Source organism: Pseudopipra pipra, chromosome 7, assembly GCF_036250125.1.
Source record: "Pseudopipra pipra isolate bDixPip1 chromosome 7, bDixPip1.hap1, whole genome shotgun sequence".
Taxonomy (NCBI): domain Eukaryota; kingdom Metazoa; phylum Chordata; class Aves; order Passeriformes; family Pipridae; genus Pseudopipra; species Pseudopipra pipra.
In genome coordinates this window covers 2701451-2727133 of record NC_087555.1, presented here as the reverse complement: position 1 = coordinate 2727133, position 25683 = coordinate 2701451, and the positions used below count along the sequence as shown (strand labels likewise).

General features: G+C 53.6%; 1 protein-coding gene and 1 long non-coding RNA gene across 3 annotated transcripts in view; one reads left to right on the top strand and one right to left on the bottom strand.

The window, feature by feature from the left end:
* Window positions 1-25191, bottom strand: part of SH3BP4 (SH3 domain binding protein 4) — a 33834-nt gene extending 8643 nt beyond the window's left edge. Inside the window, exons 1-3 of one of the 2 annotated variants that reach the window (XM_064660198.1) lie at window positions 25051-25191; window positions 5040-5227; window positions 671-3033 (exon numbers count right to left, since the gene is read on the bottom strand). In XM_064660198.1, the coding sequence (XP_064516268.1) occupies window positions 671-3033; window positions 5040-5157 (2481 nt within the window). In that variant the 5' untranslated portion in view covers window positions 5158-5227; window positions 25051-25191. The remainder of the gene's footprint in view (window positions 1-670; window positions 3034-5039; window positions 5228-25050) is intronic. The other variant, XM_064660199.1, reaches the window with a different exon arrangement.
* LOC135416895 (uncharacterized) lies at window positions 5224-19044 on the top strand. The gene is made up of 3 exons (XR_010431805.1): window positions 5224-5931; window positions 16529-16718; window positions 17940-19044. It is a non-coding gene; the product is annotated as an uncharacterized LOC135416895 (long non-coding RNA).
* Window positions 25192-25683: the final 492 nt, after the last annotated feature.

Sequence of the window (25683 nt, the reverse complement as noted above, 5' to 3'; positions counted from 1 at the left end):
CCTGGGATAGTGGAAGGTGTCCCTGCCCATGGCAGGGGGTGGCACTGGATGAGCTTTAAGGTCCCTCCTGACTCAAACCACTCTATGACAACCAGGGTGAGATGGGGGGCCCTAAAGGTGCAGACTGTGGGGACAGTGAGCAGAGCATCCTTGGAGACACCTCTCCCAAAAAACCAGCGTGATTTGGGGGTTCCCAAAAGGCACAGGCTGTGGGGATGGTGAGTGAGGCATCCTCCAACCCTGACACCTCTCCCATGAAAACCCTCATCCCTGGAAGTGTTCAAGGCCAGGCTGGACAGGGCTTGGAGCAACCTGGTCTAGTGGGAGGTCTCCCTGCCCACGGCAGGGGGTGGGACTGGATGAGCTTTAAGGTCCCTTTCAACCCCAGCCACTCTGGGATTCTGGAATTCCAAGTACTGACGGTATTTCACTCAGCATGTCCCTCATTATTTCCGTGATCCCCCCAAGGCAAGAGCCCACCAATGGGCTGAACTTCCACCCAGCTGTGCCAAGCAGTCTGCAGAAGACCTTAGGGCCTGGTCTTCAAGGTCCCTTCAAGAGATTGGTCTCTATCTTAATTCAGTCTGAATCAAGACTCTTGCCCCTCCCGCTCACCCGAATCCCCCTGCACAGCAGGGAATGAACACCCCTCACCACGCCTTGGACTCACCGTCATCAGCTCCTTCTGGAAAGATTTCCTCTCCTTGTTCTCCGTGCTGTTGCAGTCTTCCTTCAGCTTCTCCAGGACGGAGGCCACCCTCTCGGGCTCACTGTCCAACTCAGCCCGGCAGAAGAACGTGAGTGGCAAGTTGGAATAGCCCAGAGCGTCGGCGAAGGACCTCCAGCTGCTGAGGTTCTCCATCAGCAGAGTCCTCACCGAGGCGTAGATGTAGGTCAGGAACTTGCAGGGCCTCAGGATCTGCTCCAGCAACAGGCTGGTGGTGAGATCTGGCCCAGAGAAGTAGCTGGGCTTGACTTTTCCAACCACCAGCACGTTTTTGGTGTGCACGAGGCCAATTTTGCCCTGGTAGTAGCCAATGTACCACTCCTTGGTCCACAGCTGGCCTTTCAACCTGATCTTCTCCTCACTGAGGAGGGCTATGACATCTCCTTTCTTGTACTCCAGCAAATAGTGGTTCTTGCTCTGCCTCACCACCGTCTTTAGCAGCTTGCCGTACTTGAGGCTCAGCACCGGCCGGTCCTGAAAAACCGGATACTTGGCGGTGGCAGCCAGCGGTGACAGGATGATCTTCCCAACCTCATTCTTCTTGAGGAACCGCCTCTGCCCCGTCGGCTTGATGGCACTTTTCGGAGGCGGCTGTGGCGTCTGGACGCAGAATTGGGTCAAAATGGCATCCTGGTCATCCTTGACCTGTATCCTCAGCGTGAAGTCCGAGAGCTCGTTGGGGTCGTGAGACGCGATGGGGAAGATGAGGCGGCTCACCTTGCCCAGCTTCATCTGGAAGCCCCGGACGACCTTGGCTTGTTCGCTGGCCTTCACCTCGTAGTTGGTCATGTTGGAGAACATGCAGAGCTTGAGGTCCTGAGGCCGGGACAGGGCAAACTGGTGCTTCCCCCAGAGCTGGAGGGCGACGGGGGCCGGGCTGTGGGATTGCCTGGTGACCTCGTTCACCAGGAGGGTCTTGGGGGCACACTCGTGCCCAAACATGGCCACCACGGTTTTGAAGGAAGGGTGGATGTGTTTGGGGCCATAGACGCCCACCGTGATCTTCTTGCTGATGTAATCCCAGACGGTGGAAGGGTACAGGATGTTCTGCCCTTGGGCCACGGCTGCGATGTACATGCAAGGCTCCAGGTTCTCCAGCTGCACCTGGATCGTGTCCCCATAGGAATAGCTCAGCTGCATGGGTGTGTACGGCCCCTCCTTCATGTCGCTCCGCAGGCACTGCAGTCCCACCAAACTCTTGCTCGTGATGTCGTTCTTGACCTCTGCCGACACCTTCATCTCCAGGATGATGAAGGTTTTCACCTCCATGTTGCTGAGTTTGATCTGCAGGACGGGGCTGATGGTGCTGCACTTGTCGCTGTTGAGCTCCAGCGGCGGATCCAGCATGGCCTTCATGGAGATCTGCTGCGTCTCCCCGGGGCACACGTGGCCCTCGGGCACGTGGATGCTGATGTTGGTGTCTGGCAGCTGAACGGCCCCACCAGAGCTGTCCAGCTTGCACACGATGTTGGTCTCCACCGGCTGCGTCTGACCCCAGCCAGGATTCTGACCGAGCAAATCCAAGTCGTGGCAAGACCGAGCCAGCTTCCTGTGGTTCAGCCACGCTGTCCTAAAGTCCTCCCGGCTCTGGAACTGCTCAGGGGTGGGAGACTTCAAACCACTAAAGAAACCCGACGATGCCGGAGCGTCTGACTTGGCCTGGAGAACAGACAGTTCAGACAAGCTGTAGGAGCGTTTACTTCTGAAGAAGGGGTTGTCTCTTCTCACAGGCTGGTCCAGATCCAGCCTGTTTGTGGATGGAAACTCATCAAAAATGTTCCCCAGGCTGCTGTTGGCAGCAGAACTGGAGACAGTGGATGCAGGAGCCCCCGTGTCGAAGAGCAGCAAGTCAACGGTGACGCTGGAGTCGGACTCTCTGTCTGAGCCGGGCACCGCGTGCACATTCCCGTTCAGGAACGGGTTTGTCTGGACTCCGTTCAGGAAGGGGTTGTTATTGTGGATTTTCACAGAGTTTCTCTTCGCATCAGTCCACTCCCCAAGCAGGTCCAACTCCTTGGCCCCCTCGTCAGGGCTCTCCAGCAGGTTGTCGATCATGCCGCTGTCCGTCAGGGAGGAGTGGCGGTAGTTCACGGGCTGCACGTAGGAGGAGGGGATGTAGCCCATCTCCGTGGTGTTGTGGGCGTACCACCACTCACCCCCCGACGTGTCCAGGACATAAAGGTGGTCCCCCTTGGAGAACTTCAACGTGGTGAAATTGGTCGGACAGTAATCCTTGATTGCTACGACTTCCTTCGCGTTCCCAAAGGACGTGGGATTGTCAACCAGCAAGGCACTGGGAGAAGGCACTGCCAAGGCAAGGAGAGAACAGCACTGTGAGGAATGCACAGGGGAGTCACCGCTGACTTGCTACCATTTCTCTCAGGTCACCACCTTTAAGTGGTTACGGTGGTTTTAGGATCACAGAATCACTAAGGCTGGAAAAGCTTCAAGACTGAGTCCAACTCTGAACCCAGCACTGCCCGTTCCACCACTAAACTATGTGCCCAAGTGCCATATCTGTGTGGGTTTTGAACACTTCCAGCTCCACTAATTCCCTGGGCAATCTCCCAAGCCTGAAAGTGTTTTTTCCGTGTAAAATTTTTCCAGAAAACTCTGCTATTTCCGGTACATTCACATCTCCCTTCCCAAAGGGTTCATGTAAACCCAAGAGAACTTTCAGGACAGCCTAAAAGCCCTCTTGCTTTGCTGTAACCCCTCTCCTGGCACATGTGAAACATGTTTCAGTGTAAAAACCAACTAAGGGCACATCATATTCCTAGTTTTTCATGTCACACCAGCCAAAAAACCCATCATCTCACTTCTTTTGAACAGCAGCTGTATTTCAAAGCTCCTCAACAAAAATCAACTCCATTGGTAGCTTTAGATTAGGTATCAGGAATTCTTCACCACAAGGGTGGGGAGGGGCTGGGATGGAATTCCCGGAGAAGCTGTGGCTGCCCCTGGATCCCTGGAAGTGTCCAAGGCCAGGTTGGACGGGGCTTGGAGCAACCTGGGCTAGAGGAAGGTGTCCCTGCCCATGGCAGGGGGTGGGATGGGATGAGCTGTAAGGTCCCTTCCAACACAAACCATTCCATGATTCTAAAGAAGGTCCCACAGTTTGAACCCTCCCACAGTGCTGTTGTGGTCCTGGCAGCATCTCCAGCATCCCAGCAGGAAGCTGTTTTCCCAGGAGATCCCAATTCCATCCAGGCTGGGGCAAGCCTACAGTGTCACCCTATTTCTTGGCTTTGTTCTCACTTTTAGGACCCGTTTCTGTACAAAACACTCAAACAAGTTGCAGATGGTGTTACAACAGTGGTTAAATGTGTGTTAGACAGAAAATAAGGAGAGCTGGATTTTCCCCAACACAGAGCTGCAAGAGAACTGGGACAGCACCTTCAACACCTTGAGAGCTCTCTGGAGGGAAAAGGGGATTTAAAAAGCACAGAAAGTCCCTAAAATCCTGGAGATGAAGGAATGGGAGCTCAGACTGCACTTCCTTGCATCCTGCCCCTGGTTGGCAGCACTTCTGGGACATGGAGGTAACAAGGCAATGGAAGATACAGCTGAGCAAAGAAAAGTCTTCAAATACAGGCTAGAGGTGAAAAATTAAGAGGAGCAGAGCATGGACACATCCTGACCAACTCCTCAGTACCTCCACCAGCAGGCAGGCAAAGTCATGAGGGCATTTATCCAGTGTAACACTAGATATAAAGTCTATATTGGAATTATTTTGCCAGCCTGGTAGGTTGGAAGCCACTGTTAACTCAGTCACCTGCAGGACAAGGCATTTTTGGTGTCCCCATTCCTTTGGATCAGCCACGTGGCTGTGTTCCCACGTCCTTGCAGCTGGGGGGTTAACAGGGATGTGCTGAAAGCAGCAAAGCCCTCGGAGAACATGAGTAATTCCTATTTTTGATCTAAAAACAATCCAATTTGCAGCTGAGCGTTTGATGTTCGGCCCCTCCACGTGCGTGTTTATTTTTAAAGGCCCTCAGTGTGCGAGAACTCCCACCTGGAGTTATTCCTTGGGCTGGGCTCGTGCCAGGGGAACAGCAATTCCCCCCTCGCCACCTTTTATGCTGGGTAAGGCAAATACAGCAGGGGAAAAAGCAGTCAAAGAGGGGAAAACATGGAGTATTCAAGCAACCAGCTCTGGGGAAGGGGAACAACAAGGGCCGTAACCGCCGTGGTGGTGTCACCAACCCCCCTGAGCTCCGGGGAAAGGGAACACCGAGGCCTTGCTGGTGTCACCAACCCCTCCTGGACACCGGGGTGAGGGGGAACGAGGAGGGGGCCCCTCCCCACCCACCTTTGACGTCGCCCAGGCTGGTTTCAGTGAAGGCCTCGCCGAGGTCGATGAGGGTCCCCTCGGACTTGCACCGCGGGAGACCCCCCGAGTTGGCCGCCCGGATCCTCTGCGCCGCCATCTCCGGCCCCACCAGGCTCTAGGTGGCCATGGCCTCTCCAGGGACCCCCCTGTCACCTCAGGGAACCAGCCTGGGGGAGAGAGACAAACCCCAGCATGTTAGAAAGGCTCCGGGTGCCATCGCAGCGACAACGACCCAGGGACACACCCAGGAACACATCCCCGTGTTCTCCTTAAAACATCACAGAACATAACCTGGATGCTCCACAGCACTGTCTAAAAACCACCAAGGGCTTTGTGTAGCAAGGACAGCCTGGTCTTGCAGGATGCTGCTGCTGGAAACAACCCCATAGGAAGAGCTTTTTAGGGATATGTCGCTTCCAGGATCATAAATTGGTCCTTCTCCCTGTTTCCCAAGACCTTCCAGGGCACTTGCACATTGCTGTAATACATAATTATAAAGCCACCAGGCACTGGGTGCTGTGGGAACCCAGAGCAGTGGAGGACCCACAGGACTGGGATTTTTGCCTGTTTAAATGGGTCGCCACTCTCTCCCACTGCAGCACTGGGATTTCCTGGGATGGGGATTGGCTCTTCCCGCTTGCTCCCTGCATCCCTCCCTCCCCAGCCAGGGACCAGGCAGAGAAACACCCCTTCTTGCACTAACCGCCCCGCTTCACTTGAGGAAAAATAAAAACACAGAGTTTTTTCCTCCTTTTTCCCTTGCAAAACCACTTCCAGAATCCCTGCGGAAGAGCAGAGAGGAAAATTCCCCCATTTCCCACAGGACACGCCGACATTCCGACCACCAACGTTGTGGCTGATGCAAGCGCGGGTAAGACCTTCCCTGACATCATCCCTGTCCTCTGGAACTTGGAGAGGGGCCAGGTGGATCAGGACAATCAGGGAATGCTGGAGCCTCTCTGCCAGCTGAAGGCAAGGCTGGAGCACAGCCTGAGCTGTGTGTTGCTACTCCAGGGATCCGGCATCATCCTGGTAATTCTGGCACCCAACATCCCTCCATCCCGCTCCCTCAAACTCCAGCCTGATTGCAAAGCACCAACAGCTCTTAAAAACAGAGTTAGAACTAAAGTTATATCCAAATCCCTGCTTTATGAGGGGATTTTCACCCTCTCCTAACACTATTTTTCCTTTCTCCCCTTCCCATGCAATTTTTGCCTTTCCTCCCTTGAAAATTAGACCAAGCAGAAAACAACCCCCAACCCCAAATTCTTTAGGTGGGAATAGGGAGCCCCCCGAAGGATTCAGTGCCCTTTTCTGGAATGCAGCAAGAGGAAATCTGCAGGGGAGAGCCTGAGCAGGAGATACTTTCTGGTTTGAAATGCTTCCCAAGCCATCCCCAGGGCTGGTATGCCGGGAATGTGGGAGCTGGAAGGGATGCACCAGGCTCCAGCCAGAAAAGGGAAGGGAGAACTGGTGTGCAAACGTTTGCCCTTTGAGGAGAGCCTTGTTTGGGGGCCTGCTGGGAGCAAGGCAAGGGGAGAGGGTTTGGCAGGCAATAAATCCAGAGAAACCAGGCTTTGAGTCAAGACTGAGCTTAGCAGAGCTAGGCCAGGTAAGACAAAGGAATAACCAGTGGGAAGCAAGGAAGGGAGGAAGGATGTTCTCCTTGGCTGGCACAGTTCACCATCCACCCAGGATATGTTTCTGTGCTGTCCAGCAGAATTAATGTTATATTGATTATTTTCTATTAATTTTATATTTACATTAATTTTTATTTATATTATACAATGAATAAATTTTTATATTGAATTTTATATTAATTATTGCAGCTACAGTACTGACAACTCTCACCATCATATCCCCAAGTCTGGCATTTTCAGGGATGTTCCCTCTCTCCTCTCTATTTATATAACTTCATGCTGAAGATCTCTGACAGATGTGGAGAAACAGCTGGAAAACCCCCCTCTACAGCCAATCCTGAAGCCTCAAAAGGCAACAGGAATCTACATAAAAATGAGGGATGATGAAAAGGCATTTCCTCTCCCAAGAGCAGCATCCTGGATGTGTCTGTTTGTCCTGGATGAAGTGATGCTCACACACATAAAGGGATGAGGATGCCTAAAGGGATGGGGCCCCCCATCGCTAGACTTGGGATGGGAGCCCTGTTCTGGAGCTGGGGATGGCCCCAAAATGCTTCTGAATGCAGAGGTAGGACAGAAATCCAGGAGACTTTCAAATCCAGAGAATTAAAGGGGATAGTGGGGAGCAGGGTGAGGGGAAACAAGGCTGGAGGAGGCAAGATTTGTTTAGAAATCACTGAGACAATGGGCTGCAAACTCCCCTGAAAGCACTTTAAATTTAGCCTGGGATTAAATATAGCCTAGGAAAAACCCAGCCCCACGTGTTTACCCAAAGCCATAAACAGCATCCGAAGGGAACGGCGGCGGGAAGGAAATCAGGGAGCGATCAGAGCAAGGACAGCGGCAGCATCTCCTCAGGCAGCACCAAAAACCTGCTTCTTACACCACTTTTCCCTCCCACAGGGGGAGAGGGAATGCTCCAGGGTAAAATTCAAGCCTTCCAGCCAGGAGGGCCTGCTGTGTGCTCCCCACATCCCAACAAACCCAGCAGGCAGCAGCTGCCAGGAGCAGGCTCCACCGTGGGGACATGACTCTGTCCAACATCCTAACCAGGCTTTGCTGAGGCTTGGGGAAAGTTTAGGGAAGCCCTGAGGGGCACATTCCCATGGGGGCTGGCTGGCACCCCAGGAATCCTCACCAGTTTCCTGGGATGGATGGTGCTGCTTTGGGGTTTAACTGTAAGTGAGGTTTCTGGGATGAGACAGATCCGGCTGTGCTTCTCTGGGAAAGGCTTCATCCAGTCCAGCTCCTGACCCTGTACAGGACCATCCTCAACAATCCCACCCTGTCCCTGAGGGTGTTGTCCAAACATTCCTGGAGCTCTGGCAGCCTTGGGGCCGTGACCAAACCCTGGGGAGCCTGGTCAGTGCCCAACTACCCTCTGGGGGAAGAACCTTTCCCTGAGATCAAACCTGACCCTGCCCTGGCACAGCTCCAGCCATTCCCTGTGATTCCACCAGGCACGGAGCACCAGCAGGTTTGGGCAGGTGTGGGGCTGGTGATGGTGAAGCATCTATTAAAAGAAAATTCACTAAAGCCTCTTAAATAATGAATCCAAAAGGTGTTTTTTCTGCAGCACTTGAACACATGGAGTTCAGCTTCCCAGCAGCAGCATTTCCCGGTGTGAACTGGCATGGAAAAGGTTAAAAAGAACTTCTGCAAACTGTCTAGTATGACTTATCCCACAAAAACAACCACAGGCTTTCCCTTCCTGGCCCCACAGACCTCAGGGAGACCCCCTGGCACAGGGAGAGAGCCCCGGGAACATTCCCTGCTCCATCCGTCACACCGAGCTGGTCCTGATGGGATTATGGCACAGACCCACCTCTCCCTGGACAAGGGGTTATAAATCAAGGACATAACATGGCCATGCTGAGCAGGGCTGGCAGGGAAAAGCAATCCCGGGAAAAATACCCTTAATGGAAGCATTAAAACTCCACGTCCTCGAGCAAAGAAATGTCATAAAACAACGGGAACACCCAAAAGTGCAAACCCCGGTTCTGCTGCTGGTCAAGGGAAGGTCCTCTCCAAGAAGCACTGACCAAAGGTTGGAGAGGATCCCTCTGGAAGCCTCAGTGATGGAAAACTCCTGAGTGCCAAGAATTTGGGCTGATAAGGCCGGGGAGGGCTGACAGGGCTGGGTGGTACCAAGCACGGGCAGGGCTGCAGATGGAGCCAGGCCAGGGCAGCACAGGGACCTGCCACCAGCAAAGCATTGATGCACATCCCTGCCCATCCCACACTTCCCAGCTCTCCCTGGAGCTGCGGGGTGCATCCCACCATGGCACACACGAATCCACGGGAAGCACCAGGAACAGGAGCCACCACAACACAGGACTGGTGAGCTCTGCCATGACCACTGTCCTGCACCCCTGTTCTCCCTGGGAAATGCATCCAAAAGCCCCTCAAGCCCGAAGCCTGCGGGACCAGCTCAGGAGAAATGTCCTACTCCACCCTTGGCCACAAACTGAAAGGTGGGAAGCGAAGAAAGAGCTCCCAATCAATCACTCCTTATCCTCTTCCCACTCCAGGGCCAAGATCAACTCCAGTCACTTGTTGCTCATGGCTTTTAAATTTGCTTTTTCTTTCTCCAAAGACAAGTTCCTGTGGCTCTCCCACAAACACAGAAGTGTTTTTGGAGGTTTCTTTTCAAAACAGGCCGTTTCTCTTGGATATGAGCAAATTTAAATTCTTGGGAGCTAAAAACCCATCTGATGGAGTCACAGCATGACCCACACGGAGCACGTTCATCCCACACAAGGAATTCACTGAACTCATTGCTTTTATCTCTCACAAAACCCCCAGTAACTCAAGCATCATGGAAACAGATGCAGAAAAGACTCCTCCAAGCCCAGGGGACACCCCAGCCCTGAAGGAGCTGCTCAGGGAGTTGTGCCTGGGAGCACCAACACACTGCAACGTGCAAAGGCCTTCAAGAGAACCTCAGAAAAAAGGGCCAAAAGGGGCCAAAATTTCTGCATTTTAGCAACCAGTATAATTCAGGAAGTTGGGTTTGCTCTGCAGATTCTTCACCCTCGAGAGCTCCCTCCTGACCGTGACCCAGCCCAGCCCTGGCCGTGGGGCTGGCATTGCTCAACGCGCAGGAAATGATCCCACCAGCTCGGGTCTGCCTCCTTTCCCCACACTGACAACAACAGATCTTCCAGCACACGTGACAAACACAACACCCTCCGAACTGGGAACGCCCCCAGGGACCCGGCCAGGTCCTCTGCAGCCTCCTACAAGACTGGGATGGCTTCTGAAGCTGCTGGTGGCCTCGTGCCACCTGTGGTGGCCAGGAACACACCAGGACCTTGCAGCTCATCTCCTTGTGATCCTGGCTCTGCTCCAGAAGCTTTGTTGCCAGAGATGGGTGGAGATGTTGCTCTTGGTTTTTTCCCCCTAGAAGCCTGTCCCAAGCCTTCTGCCAGCAATGCCTCACATCCCAGTGATTCCCGACCTCGTCGCCTTTCCCTTATCTCCTCCTCCTGCTCCAGGGCTTGTGTTTGCAAAGCCAACGCTTTCATCTTCGAAAGAAAAACCCACCCAAGCCATGTGAAGATAAACCACCCCTTAAGACAACACCGAACATGAGCTCTTTGTACCAGAGGGAACACAGCGGTGTGAACTCACGCACGTCCCGGCACACGCCTCTTTAGTCCCTTTTCCAGCAAACAAGAAGGGATTTGTGGGAACACCAGGACCTCCCAGCCCTCCTGCAGCGCTCTCAGGGCTTTGCTTTGGACCCCATTCCCACCACTGGACCTCATTCCCACTGTCCCTGCTCAGGCATCACAGCGGAGCCTGGCCCATTCCAGGCTGTCCCCTCCACTCCTGGCCAAGCCCTAGGAAAAATCCTGCCCTCCAGCTTAAACTTGGCTCAGCTCCTGAGCCTGGCTCCTGCTGCCAGGCGACTTCAAGCCATGCATGGCAGGTTTGATGGAGGAGAGGGAGAAGGGAGGGGAAAAAATGTCATTATGGCCCTGGTGTCCATCACGGCCTTCCTGGTGGGAATGTCACCCCTGTGAGCAGAGCAGGAAGGACGGGAAAGTTTCCTTTTATAGCAAGGACTTTGGAGCACGAGTCCTGCTGGACATCCATCACCAGGGAGACTCAAATATAGGCCAGCCTTAGGGGTGGGAGGGGAAGAGAGGGCTTTCCCTGCAGGATCTCCAAGCACCCCCTGGATTTGGTCACCCGTGTCCCAGACAGTCAGCCCCAAGAAACCACCACGGAGGACAGCAGGACTGGGGCAAGAGGGAGCTCAGGTATTCCACCAAGACTTATCTACCTCCAACTATCCTCAGTCAGGAGGACCATTTTAGGGAAAAAACAAGGAGTTTTGTTCCCAACTTGTTGCCTGAGCAAGTCCATGGACATGGAGCAGCTAGCACAGATTCCACTGCTAAGGAATGAAACCTCTCTGGATTATCCAAGCTCACTCGAGAGATGAGCTGGTGCAAAAGCTGAGCCTGGGTTTAATGTTCTTACACACCTTCCTGATCAGTCCAGCACTGATCTGCTGCCGCATTACATGACACCAACAATGCTGAGAGGAGCCAAAACCCACCCCAAGCCTAAATGAGGCAAAAACCAATCCAATCAGCACATTGCAATGAATTTCCTCAGCACAGCAGAGGTTTTAAGCTCCTTCTTGGTAAACATTTCCAAACCAGATGCCCCCCAGACACCTGGATTTAAGCAGCTTAACCCTTTGCTGGAGTTGATGGTGTGACAGGAAAACAAGATGGGGGGTTAAACTGGACTGGGGGGTGGTCGCCCTACGGGATGCTCCAGGTTGGACACAATCCCCGGTCCACAAACCATGCTGGAAAGAGGGAGCAGATACCTGGAGAGCAAAGCAATGCCAGGTGATGATGCCATTTGGGATGCGTGCAGCAAGAAGGGGTTGTGAGGGCAGATCACAGAATCATGGAATGGTTTGGGTTGGAAGGGACCTCCAAGCTCATCCAGTCCATCCATAGGCAGGGACACCTTCCACTAGCCCAGGTTGCTCCAAGCCCCGTCCAACCTGGCCTTGGACACTTCCAGGGATGGGGCAGCCACAGCTTCTCTGGGCAACCTGTGCCAGGGCCTCCCCACCCTCCTAGGAAGGATTTCTTCTTCACAGCTAATCTAAACCAACTCAAACAGGCATCTGGTCCGGTCCAGAGGCTGGATTGGGACCTGCTGTCTTTGGACTTGATCTCACCTGTAAATCCAGCCAGTTGCAGACCCATCCCAGAAAGTGTTCCTGCTTCAAGTCACAGCATGCTTTGAACATCAGACTCACACTGACACAAAAAGACCACGTGGTTCATTTCAGGTGGTTTTGGCAGCACAAGTCCTCACCTTAATTTAGATTAGAGCTTTTCCACAGGTGGGAATGAGCTTTCCAGGTGCAGAGACCTACCTCTGCCAGCCAGGAGGGTGTCTGAGAGAACCCAAAACAGGCCCCTGTTTAGACAACACAAGAGCAAACGCCACGCCTGTTTGGTTAATTAATTACCCCTGAAATTAAAGCCCATCAAACTGCACGGAGAATTCATGCAACCTGCAAATTAACTCCAGGGGAACCCAACCCGGGGCTGAGGGAGGCCAGGGAGCATCCAAGCAGTGGCTCCAAGCATTTTCCACAGCATCAACAAGGCCGCGAAGGGCAAGAACCCAAAACACCACCCCCACCCCCCCTCCCGTCTGCCGGCACTTCAGGGTTGTTGTTTCAGGTTGTTGTTTCGGCACCTCAGGGGTCTGTCGTTTTGGTCTGGCCAGGTTAAAACCTGCTCCATCCCATCACAGGCTCAGGTGGCTGATAAGAAACCAATTTCATCATTTTAAGCCCCAGATGTTTATTGAAAGGGTTTATCTGCAAACAAAGCCACGCACTTTGAACTGTAGCTTTACGCCAGCTTAAAAACACAGCGAGGGCCAGGTCTGGATTAACGTGGTGTGAAAGGAGAGTCTGAGCCTTCCCCTGCAGCCTCCACACAGGCCATGGCAAAGACAAGCTGCTTCTCGGGGCCAGGACATAACCCTTAGCAAAAAGCTCAGCATTTTGGGGGGAGAAAAAGCCCCTTTTTTAGCAAGATGCTTGGGCATAGAAATAGTAATTCATGTAAATCTGGCAGAATCTCAGCTTTGCTGTAAATTGCTCTCGTTGCTGGATGAAGTGGGGTTGAACCTCAGAAACATTTTTTGCAGCCTTAGTCACCAGGGAAAATTAAAACAAGACCTGAAAGTCATCTTAAAGTCATGGCAGGTTGTTTCCCTGCTTAAGGCAGAGCTTTACAGGTTGAGGGGAGTCATTTCTAGACCTTTCTGCATTTTAAGCACAAAAATGCCCTTCCACGTGTGCACAAGAGCACCCCCTAAAAACCAGGCAGCCACAGGACACCACAGAGGGAATATTTCCAAAGGGCAAGTTCTTCCCTCTCTGCTGTCCCCAAAAAGTCAGGCAAGGCTGGAAGGAGACAGACCTGCTCTGGCTTCTCCTGCCCAAGACACAACAAGCAGAGGAACCTGAGAGCCTCCTGAGAGCCACATGCTCCAGTCATTCCTGCTGGGATTTCATGGAATCACAGAATGGCCTGGGTTGGAAGGGACCTTAAAGCCCATCTCATTCCAACCCCCTTCCACGGGCAGGGACACCTTCCATGGGACCAGGTCGCTCGATACCCAAAACATGGACCTACCAGCAGCAGGCTCTTGGCCAGAGGAGACAATTCCAGGTCCAACCAACATTCCAGGGCACCATCCATGGCACCTTCACCCACCTGCCTAGACAACACCTCCTTTTCTCAGCATCTTTAATGGCAACATCAACATCCCAGGTTTTTTCCCCTGTAGGATCAAGCTCTTCCAGATCTCCGTGCCGGTCACATCCAGAAGTGCAGCAGATGTTGGTGCCAGTGATGGGACAGCTCTGCAAGGAGAAGCAGCTGGAGGAAGATCTGGATCTCCAGGGAATGGGAGACGTTTTACAAGGGCATGGAGTGGTGGGACAAGGGGGAATGGCTTCCCAGTGCCAGAGGGCAGGGTTAGATGGGGTATTGGGAAGGAATTCTTAGCTGGGAGGGTGGGGAGGCCCTGGAATGGAACTCCCAGAGAAGCTGTGGCTGCCCCACCCCTGGAAGTGTCCAAGGCCAGGTTGGACAGGGCTTGGAGCAACCTGGGCTGGTGGAAGGTGTCCCTGCCATGGCACAGGGTGGAATGAGATGGAGTTTAGGGCCCTTTTCAACCCAAAGCATTCCATGATTCTAAGCAGGAGGCAGGAAGAGCTTTGCAGGAGCTGAGGGATGCTCTCCAGCACAACCAGCTGATTCCCACATGAAGCCTGCAGGACTTTGCAGGGTCAGGCTGGAATTAGACACGCTCTTGATGAGGAAAGAAACCCTAAATATCAAACCAATGCAGATGGACCTTTCTTCTTTTTTTTTTTTAATTAAAACTTGCTTGAAGTGCCACATAAAAGCAGTGAAGTCCCAGGCACAGCTGACGCACTAGGACGGGTTTATATTTAGGAGAACAACTTAATTACTCCATCAGTAGGAAAGAAATGGCAACTTTTTTTGGCAGAGCCCAGAAGGAGAAAAGAAACCTAAAAGAGGGACAGCCACCACCCCCCGTTATTCCTAAGGGCAACATCCACTGGAATTTGAGCCTCCAAACAATCCACTTTTACAGAGAATTCAGCTTTTTTTTTTCCATGCCTGGTCCCAGGAAACAACATTAAAGTCTCTCAGCCAAAACACATGATGTGCATCACAAGACAGCTGGCATCATTATTATTTTTAAATACCACCAGCTTCGTTTTTAACAGGACAACTGGAAATGTGTCATTGCTGAGGCGTAAAACAAATAGAGGGAGGTGATAAAAAAGCCATTCCCAAGTTTTGCAGGCTGGAGATTTAAAGAGAGATAAAGCAGAGCTCCCCCCAGAAAATACAGTCCCTTAAAATCTGCTGTTTCTCCTGCCACATTATTCACTTGGGAGCTTTTAGTTCCGAAGTCGGAGCGGTGCTCAGCCGGATTTCCGATGGCTTGCTGGGCCTCATCCCAAATTTCTCTGGCATTACTCACGTTTTTTTGTGCAGGAAGAGGGATGAGGATTTTCCAGTGAAAGGCAAAAGGGAGGCAGAAGTGTTTGCAGCATATGGAATGTGTCATTTCTCACAGACAGGCTCAGACCGCTGCATCCCAAGGATTCCCACATATCCCATCCACTGAAGGAGAAGGAAATCAGGATAATGCTTGGAATTCTGCACTGCTTGGGACCTGAGGATGAGCTGAGACCTCCCTGGCAGGATTGCCCTGGCAATGGATGCTCAGCCCAAAGGAAGTGCCCAGCATCACCTTCCCTGCCAGCCTTCCCACAGGGAATTACTCTCCACCCCCTTCCACAAGCTCAATTGCCTTAAAGCAGCCTGAAACCAGGAACTAATTTTTAAAGGACTAAAAGGACCTGCCCTTTCCTAAGGGAAAAACACCTCCCTTTCCCCCTCCCAGCCAGGGAACCGTTGGATGCAGCACCAGCATCACTGCTCTCCGGTCACATCCCTTAAAGAGGCTAAAGAGCCAAGATTCCCATTCCACTTGTCCTGCCTGACTGCAGGGTGATCTGGACACAGGGATTTATTTTCCCACCACCACAAAAGCATTTTTGAAGTGGTTTTAAAGCCTATTTTTGAAGACATGAGCACCACAACTGCAGAGACCACGATTCAAGCCTCCGATGGAGCAACACAGATGCTCCAGGCCCCAGTTTCCCAAACCCTCCAGGGCATGGATCCCTCCCCATTACCTAAAGGATGCATCTCCACCTGGGGATTCCCATCACAGCCAGGCAGCAGGAAAACCAGCTTCCCTCGGGATGTCTGCAAGGCCAGGGTTTAAAAGAGGTCGACACACGGAGATCAAGCCAGGATGGAACGGTCCCCAACGCAGAGAGAGGGTTAAACACTCACCCTTCCCAAATCCCTGCTCCAGGGCCCTGCATTCCTCTGCTCAAACTGACTGCAGGGCTTTTTTTTTGCTCACTCTTTCCATGCCTGGTCATGTCCTGCATCCTGGATTTGGGGGATGTTTTACAGCTCCTGTGAATAGGCAGAGCAGGAGCTGGAGAGGCACCAGCTGCTCTGGCACTTCAGGGATGTCCCATGGCGGGGCAAGGGGCACAATCATGGAATGGTTTGGAAGGACCTTAAAGACCTAAAGAGCTCTTTCCACCCCCTGCCATGGGCAGGACATCTTCCACTAGCCCAGGCTGCTCCAAGCCCCATCCAACCTGGCCTTGGACACTTCCAGGGATGGGGCAGCCACAGCTTCTCTGGGCAACCTGTGCCAGGGCCTCCCCACCCTCCCAGGGAAGGATTTCTCCCCAGTATCCAGCCTAACCCTTCCGTCTGCCAGTGGGAATTCATTCCCCCTTGTCCTACCACTCCATGCCCTTGTAAAACACCTCCCTTTGCAGGTCCAAGAGCAGGGATACTCTGGAGGCCAGACCATCCCCTGGGGCCTGGGCTGAGTGATGTGTCCTGCCCAGCCCTGGTCCCTGGGGCGGAGCTGCGACCTTGTTCCACGGCTCCCGTCAGGCGCTGCCAGACCCAGATGGGCCGTCTGGCTAATTGAGTTAATTAAAGCATTTTTCAGCAGTGATTAACTTTCAGGAGCGCTGCTCCAGCTCTCTCCGGGGAGCAGGGGCCACAGAGCAGTAGGAGAGCCGGGAAAAATGACTTGGAAGCACTTCCCAATTTCTCAGCAGCGTTTGCTGACTCAGAGCAAGTCGCAATCAAAAAATCCCCAAGCCCCAGAACTTCGTCTGTTTTACAGGACCGAATGTGTGTGGAGAAGACCCAGGCAGTGGATGGATGCGTGGGAGGAGACCGACCAGGCTGATGGCCCAATCCCAGAGCATCCTTCCCAGGCAGAAGTGATGAGCTCCGAAGTCCGGCGGCGCTGCCCGGCACCCTTGGGATGATAAGCTGGTCAAGGCCAGTGCTGGCTCTGTTCTGCTGACGAGGTAATTGCCCTCTCCCAGGGACAGTAAACACTTTGTGTCCAGAGATAACTATGGAAAACACTTCCAAAGACCCAGAAAAAGGCTTGTTTTGTGGCCCCGCTCCCCAGCAAAGACGCTGGCTGTTGGAAAGGAGATGCATCCCAGGAAGCTGGTATCAAAGAAAAAGGAACAAACCACCCCAAAAATAACCCACCCTGTCACCGGAGACTCTGTCTTCTTCCCCTTTGCAAAAAAAAAACCCTACTTGTCCTTCTCTGCCCAGTCAAACACGGGATGAATCCCCACAGAGGTTCCACTCGTGGGGAGGCTGCTCCAATAAAGCTGCAGCCAGCAGTATCCATAGGTATGGAGCAGCCAAGAAAAACTTTGGGATGCACCCCCATCTCCTCCTCCTTTTCTGGGATGCACCCCCCATCTCCTCCTCCTTTTTGATGGGATGTACTCACACATTTCCTCCTTTTGAGGGATGCACCCATCCATCCCATCATCCTTTTTTTTGCTGCATGCACTCGTGCACCTCCTCTTTTTTCTGGGATGCACCCCCCCAACTCCTCCTCCTTTTTGCAGGATGCACTCCCTATGTCTTTCTTTTTCTGGGATGCACTCTCATCTCCTCCTCCTTTTTTCGCAGGATACACTCAGGCATCTCCTCCTTTTGTGGGATGAACCCACAAATGTCCTCCTCCTTTTCCAAGATGCACTCACACATCTCCTCGTTTTTTTCCCTACCTCCAAAAACCTTATCCATTGCAAGGACCAGTTGCTCCCAGGCCACGTGCACTGGGAATTATTCCTTAGGGCCTCCAACAGCTCAGTCTGCCTCGAAGGCTCAGCCACACACCCCAAAAGCCCCACTAATGCTGTTTTTTTCTGAGCAAGGGGGGATTTAAGCGCGGAGGGACTTGGGAGAGAGCAAGGAGCAAGCAATTCCCAAGGCTGGCTTTCCAGGCAGGCTGCCGGCTGGGAAACGCTTCCCAGAGCAACCCCACCCCGGGAGAGCTAATCTGATGGCAGGTTTTCAATGCAGCAGCCAGGATGCAGGAGGGGCTGGAGCGGGAGGGAGGCTGCAGAGGGGGGAAAGAAAGCAAGGAAATGCCACAGAGGTGAGGAGGCTTTTTCTGGCCGGGCCATGGCTTGTTTTGTTTCCCTGCCTCCAGCTCGCTGCCATTTTCCAGGAAGCTGGAGCAGCTACAAAAAACTGAGGAGTTTGTTTAATTATAGCTGTGGTGGCGTTTGTGCCGAGGGACCCGGCGCCGCTCTGGGAACGGATGGGAGCGAAACCCACGGCGCAGCAGCAGGAATAACGCAAGAATTCCAGACTTTACAGCTCCCACAGCGACGCAACCCGAGCTCAAACGTTGGTTTTACTCCCAAAGGCTTGGGAGACTTTAGTCTGAACTCCCTGTGTGACCAAATTCCTGCTCCTTTTGCTCCCTTCCTCCTCCTGGTGGAGGTGTCTCCTGGATGGACAACGCGAGCACCTCCCACCGCGCCCAGTGAACTGACGGATGCTCCAGCCAAGAACCCACCCATGGACTCATTCCAAATTCACAGGATAATTTAGGCTGGAAAAGCCCTTTAAGATCACTGATTCCAGCAGCAGTGACCATCAAACGCCTCCTGCCTTGCTCTCCTCCACTGACCCAGCCGGTGACGCCCCATTGTCCAGCTCCAAAGAGCCTTTTCTCCCTGTTCCTAAGGAAACAGGCAGCGTTGTTCAAACAAGGCCACACACCAGGCAAACCCCTCCCCCTAAATACAACCTAAAGCACTTTATACAGATGACCTAAAGCACTTCATCCAGGCACAACAGGAGAAGGCAGCTGCTGAATTTACCCCCGGAGAGAGGGAAGCAACAGCTCTGCCGGGAGCTCCTTTGGAGCACGAGATGAGCAACCCACCCCCACGACTCCACACTACAGCCACGATGCTCTGCTGGGTCAAAGGTTTCTGGAGTCAGCTAGAAAACATCTGGGTTTGCTTCGTGGCACTGATTTCCCTCTTGAAAATGATGGGATGGTCCCCAGGGCAACCCTCCCGTGGGGCAGGAGAGGGGGCAGAGGGAGCAACTTCAGAGAACACAGAGCACTGGGAAAAGGAAAGGCTTTCACATTATTATTACTGTTATTATTGTTATTATTATGTACAGCTTTCCCCATCATTTACCAGGGCTGCAAACCAGATGTGCATCAGCATCCCTTCAATTTACATCAAAGCACCCAGATGAGGAAGAATCAGAGAATCCCAGACTGGTTTGGGTTGGAAGGACCTTAAAGCCTATCCCATCCCACCCCCTGCCACGGGCAGGGCCACCTTCCACTAGCCCAGGTTGCTCCATCCTGGCCTTGGACACTTCCAGGGATGGGGCAGCCACAGCTTCTCTGGGCAACCTGTGCCAGGGCCTCCTCAGCCTTCCCAGGGGAGGCCCTGGCACAGGTTTTCCAGAGAAGCTGTAGCTGCCCCATCCCTGGAAGTATCCAAGACCAGGTTGGATGGGGCTTGGAGCAGCCTGGGATAGTGGAAGGTGGCCCTGCCCGTGGCAGGGGGTGGGATGGGATGGGCTTTAAGGTCCTTCCAATCCAAACCAGTCTGGGATTCTCTGATGATCTTGTCAAGAGGATATGGGATGTACCACCTTCTCACTGCTGAATCTGGAGCAACCTCTCTCCTGGCAGAGCGGGAACATCCACTCCCATAGGAACAGCCAGCAATATTTAGCCCCAGGACTTGCAATTGGTTTTGCTCCCTGGGTAGTGAGAGCTGCTCCCAGCAGTTGATATGCCAGCTTGGAATGACGGCCTCCCAGCACAAAAATAAACCCTGGGACAAACCCACATGGAATCACCGGGTCAAAAACAGAAATATCTCCTGGGCTGGGGGTGAACTGGTCAAGGGGTTCCTAACAGAGGAGCAGCAGGTTGGCCACAAAAAAACTGGGATTAAAGACAGTACCTAGTGTTTGTGGGACGAGTGATTCCTTCCAAAAACACACAACCCACCCAAAATGCCAACTTTGTCAGCATAGGAAAAATAAAGTTAATCCAAGGACAGGATGAAAGAGTCAAAAGTTTTCTGGTCAGCTCTTTGATCCATGAAAAACTGACTTTACCCTGGGAACACCTGGACCTGCAGCCCCCCCCAGGCAGCAATGGGATTTCACATGCTGCTTCATTTCCATGTTGCTGTGAGACATCCACACACATCCCTTTGCATCCTCCCACGCTTTCCTTTACGAGCCCACGGGAACAGAAATCCACAGAAATCACTACAGAAATCCACAGAAATCACTACAGAAATCCACAGAAATCACTCCAACCCCAAGGAGCACAGGAGAAATTAAGGACCCCAGGCTGCAAGGAGGACCACGGCAGGGGGTTGATGCCACAGGTATCCTCAAAAATGCTCCTTCAGCGTGGATAGCTGTGGTGTTAATGGAACTGGGACATCACTCGAGCACTAAAAACCAGCTCTGAGCTGTTAGGAGCGAGTCTCTCCACTTTGTTGGGGAAGCCAAGGAAAGGGACTTGTCAGGACATGCATGTGCCCACTGCAGGACCTGCTCCCATCAGCAGGTCCTGCAAGTGCTTTATGCTTTTTCCTTCCTAAAAAACAAACGTTATTTATGGCCACAAAAGGAGTTCAGTCTGCGGGTCGCAGTTTGGAGTCTAACAAACCTGCAGCCCCACAATGAAGCAGCAAAGCTGTCCTGGGTGTCTCCAAACCACCCTGCAGCTCCTTTAGGGAGAGGAATTAATCCCATCACCTCCCCCAGGAGCAACCTCCCCCGCTGCTCCTCATGGTTCTTCCTGCCCCTCCAGCCTTCGCTTCCAAGTCACGTCCGCGGCGGGCGGCGGGTTTTCCCCGTGCCAGCGCTGAGGGATCCACGTGCTCCTTGCCCCAGCCAAGGCTGGCACGGTGCTTCCAACGTCCCCAAACAATGCCAGCCCTGTGCCCAGACACTGGCAGGGTTAATGCGGGGATTGTTTGCGAGAAGGGAGCAAAAGCAGAGCATCCTCCGCTCGCTCCGACAGCACCGCTCAGGCCCCGCCGGGAACCATGGGGGACACGTTTTGTGCTTTTTAACCTGAAATCTCACCCTGCAAATTTTAGGGAGCAGATTGGATGGGTCCTCAGCTGGGGCTGACAGTGGAGACGCCTCCTGTATCCCTGTGGGATATCCTGTTGTCCAGAGGGAAGGGCTCTCAATAAACATTGCTCTCAGTAAACAGATTGCTCTCAATAAACACCTTGTTGCAGCCATCGGAGATGGGCTGGAAGGTATCTTAAAGCTCATCTCATTCCACCCCCTGCCACAGGTAGGGACACCTTCCACTAGCCCAGGTTGCTCCAAGCCCCGTCCAACCTGGCCTTGGACACTTCCAGGGATGGGGCAGCCACAGCTTCTCTGGGCAACCTGTGCCAGGGCCTCACCACCCTCACAGTCAACAACTCCTTCCCATCTAACCCTGCCCTCGGGCACTGGGAAGCCATTCCCCATTGTCCTGTCCCTCCAGGCCCTTGTCCAAAGTCCCTCTCCAGCTCTCCTGGAGCCCCTTTAGGCCCTGGAAGGGGCTCTCAGGTCTCCCTGGAGCCTTCTCTTCTCCAGCTGAACACCCCCAGCTCTCCCAGCCTGGCTCCAGAGCAGAGGGGCTCCTATTAATATATCCCAGTGAAAAAGCATAAATACATTTTCCAGTGGGTTGATCCCCCTCTTTCAAACCTGACTCGTCACTGGTCACTCAGGGAACTCAACATTTGGTTACAAAACTTTCCTGGGAGCTGCCATCCCCAGCAAAGGGGCAGCTCCGATCTCTGCTCTGTGTGAGCAGGGACAGGACCCAGGGAATGGCTGGAGCTGTGGCAGGGGAGGGTCAGGTTGGATCTCAGGGAAAGGTTCTTCCCCCAGAGGGTGGTTGGGCACTGATCAGGCTCCCCAGGGCAGCGGTGCCAGAGCTAAAGGAGTGTTTGGACAACACCCTCAGGGACAGAGTGGGATTGTTGGGGTGTCCTGGGCAGGGCCGGGAGTTGGACTCGATGGTCCTGGTGGGGCCCTGCCAACTCAAGGAGATCTGTGACTCTATGGAAACCCATCCCATGTCCTTACCACGTCCTGGGGAGCCTCCTGGGCAGCCTGCAAAGCTCAGGTGTTTTCCGGATGAATTTTGGGAAGGAGACAAAAGTCAGGTGCCAAACCTAAGGCTGAGGGACTCCCAGTTGATTTGCATTCATCCCATTCCAGCTGCCATCAGAAATCCACCCACCGAGCCAGGAGGCGACACGACCTTCAGACCACTTGAAAACAAGAAGACTGAGGAGGATGCAAATTTCCCTCCACGTCCTGACCTCTCCTCCAGCTGCCACCTCCCTTCCCAGCCCAGGCAACGAAAAGCTCCTTGCTGGATTTAAATGTTTTTCCCATTAAAAAAAACCCAACAAAACAACAAACCCACACACGGTGCCTAAACCACCTCCTTAACATCCACACAGGCTCTTCTGAACAGCCCCACCAGGCTAAAATAAATATTTTAGCTTCTCAAAGAGTTTTCCTCTCATTAAAATGAAAACATAATTAGGATGTCAAGCAGCGGCTGCAATCACTCGGCGCTGCTCCGGCTTCGCTTGATTAAGAGCAACGAAGCTGCTATTTTTGAAAAGGACACTCCCTTCCACGGCCTGACCGGGGTTATTTTGGAAAGATATATATATATATATATATATATGGGAAGCTGGAATCTTTGCTGGCAAAAAAATCCCCACCCTGGAGGGGACACGGAGAGGCTGCGGGATCAAGAAGCACAGTGGGAATCCTCTTGGGAGCGCCCAAGGGGGGAAGAGCACGGAGACCCTGGAAAGGGTGAGGGAATCACAGAACCATGGATGGTTTGGGATGGAAAGGACCTTAAAGCTCGTCTCATGCCATAGGCAGGGACACCTCCCACTAGCCCAGCTTGGACACTTCCAGGGATGGGGCAGCCACAGCTTCTCTGGGCAACCTGCTCCAGAGAAAAGGAGAAAAGAGGGAAAAAGCAGAAAAGGAGAGAAAAGCTGCTCCCAGAGACACTGCATGAGGGCACCTATGCGGGGTCTGGCACCGACACTGCTGCACAGGAGCAAGAGCCAGGAGGAGATGCAAACATTCCCAGGATCCCAGAGTTCTTTAGGTTGGAAGAGCCCTCTAAGGTCATCAAGTCCAAGCATTAACCCAACTGCCAAGCCCAACACTAAGCCCTGTCAGAGCTACAAGCCATCCCAGGAAGATGCTATTCTCAAGGATTTTTTTTAAGGACATGTAAGCATCCCATTGCTGCAGTTATGCCTAAAGAAATCAAGGATAAATCCTTATTCCAGACATTTCAGCATCTAGACACAGGTGTCAACACCACACCCCCCCTCAAATCCAACTCCCGCCCAAGCTGCTGCTCTGCTCAGCATAACTTCATTATTAAGTTGTATTTTATATATATTAATTAACAGCCACAACTTAATTAATGCAAATCTCAGGGAGTGTTAGCCAGGAAGGACAGGCTGGGGGGGGGAGCAGTGGTGGGCATTCCCAACGCTTCCTCAGCACTTCCCTGCCAGAGCACAGGAATTTCCATGCACCTGATCCCACATCCCGTGAATCCTCTGGATTTGGGGCTTCGAGGCCACGTGGTTTAACGAGGGTAGAGGCACAAAACCACGCCCTGGTCACCACCGTCCCCTCTGTACCGAAGTCACTCCGAGCCTGAGCTATTCCTTAACAGCCAGGGATCCCAAAACACCCAAATGGGTATCCCAGCACCTGAGCCCGAGGCTGCAGCACATTCCTGCCTCCCTATAACACACTTGCACGACTCCACCTCTCCCACTGACCACCACCCCAAGCCAAACCCTGCGCAGCATCCTTTGCTCCCAAAACGTCCCCCCTGGCAGCAGCAAGGAGCAAAGAGGTCGGTGACCTGTGACATCAGTGAGCCCCAGCTGGGAAAATCCTCCTGGAAAATAAATGCTGGGCACAGCCAGTGGAATGCTGTTCAAAACAACCCTAAACTGCCCAGGAACATCCCACCGTGGCCGACAGGAAGCACCGGGAGGCGCGGCGGAGTTGTCCTGGGAGCGCTCCCAGTCACACCAGCTGGCCGGGGCTCCTCACGGGGTGCCGGGGTGACAACCTGGTCTCCATTGTCCCCATCCCCTCCTGGCAGTGCCAGCAGTCCCTGGAGGACAACAGGGAGGCACTACTGGTGTGCACGTGGGGGTAGCAACACCTGCCTGGGGGTGGTGACACTCAGGAGGCATCACAGCCACAGTTTGCTAACACGTGGAGTTGCGCACACGCGTGGAGTTGCACACACTTGAGGGCACTGCACACACACAGCAGATTCTCACACGTGTCACACTTGCACAGGTCACCCACTCCCTCCATGGCACCGCCCAGGGCACGGGCACACACACAGGACACAGTCACACTTACACACCCACCACATCACACACACAGAACACTCACACACTCACCACATCACACACACACACAGAGAACACTCAGTCATGTACCAGGTACACTGAGGACACACAACAAACACACAACGCAGTCACACACACAGAGGACACACTACATGCACCGTCACACACGACACACAGACAGTCACACTCACAGACTTACACATACAGTCACACTCGTACACAGAGAACACATGGCATAGTCAGTCAGACAAACAGCCACACACACACAGTCACAGGGCGCATAAACACCCAGAGACACACAGGGCACTGACACACACAACTATAGACACAGTCACACACACACACACACTTACAGCCAGAGTCACATGCACCGGTCACTCACACACACACAAACACACAGGGCACTTACACACACACACACATACAGCCACACATACACTCTTAAACATACAGTCACACACACACAGAGCACACACACACAGTCATACATGCACAGAGAGACACACAAACACAGACACACACACTTGCAGTCACACACAGACATACACACACACAGAGACACACACACACACTTAGAGACACACACACACGCAGCCACACAGCCACAGTCATGCACACGTTTAGAGACACACACGGCCATCAGACACACGCTTGCAGACACACGGACACACGCACCCCTGGCTGACACACGGACACTCTCGCAGACCCCCGCTCCGTCCCGCGCCGCCTCCCCGCTCTGTCCCCGCCGCGGGCTGAGCTCGGACCCGGCACCGCCCGCCCGGCGCCGCCGACACAAACTTTTCCCCGGCGGCAGCGGGAGCCCCCGGGAGCCGCTCCCGCCCCCGTGCCCGCGGTGCCCCCGGCGCCGGCCGGCCCCGGCTCTCACCTGCGCCCGCTGCAGCACCGGGACGGGGCTGTGGATCGGGACGGGGCTGTGGATCGGGACGGGGCTCTGGATCAGGACGGGGCTCGGCACCAGCCCCACCGCGCTCCCGCCGGGCACGCGCCGCGCGCGCCCGCCCGCCTGACGTCACGGGGCGGGGCCGGGGCGGGGCCGCGGGCACAGGGGCGGGAACAATGAAGGGGAATTGGGAGGGGAAGGGGGAATAACACGGGTGTGAGGGGTGTTTGTGTGTAAAACACGGGTGTGAGGGGACTGTGTGTAACACACGGGTGTGAGGGGTGTTTGTGTGTAAAACACGGGTGTGAGGGGACTGTGTGTAACACACGGGTGTGAGGGGTGTTTGTGTGTAACACACGGGTGTGAGGGGTGTTTGTGTGTAACACACGGGTGTGAGGGGTGTTTGTGCGTAACACGCGTGTGAGGGATGTGTGTAACACACGGGTGTTGGGGGGGTGTAACACACGGGCGTGAGGGGTGTGTGTGTAACGCGGGTGTGATGGGTGTGTGTGTAACACACGGGTGTGAGGGGTCTGTGTGTAACACACGGGTGTGAGGGGTCTGTGTGTAACACACGGGTGGGAGGGGTCTGTGTGTAACACGGGTGTGAGGGCAGGG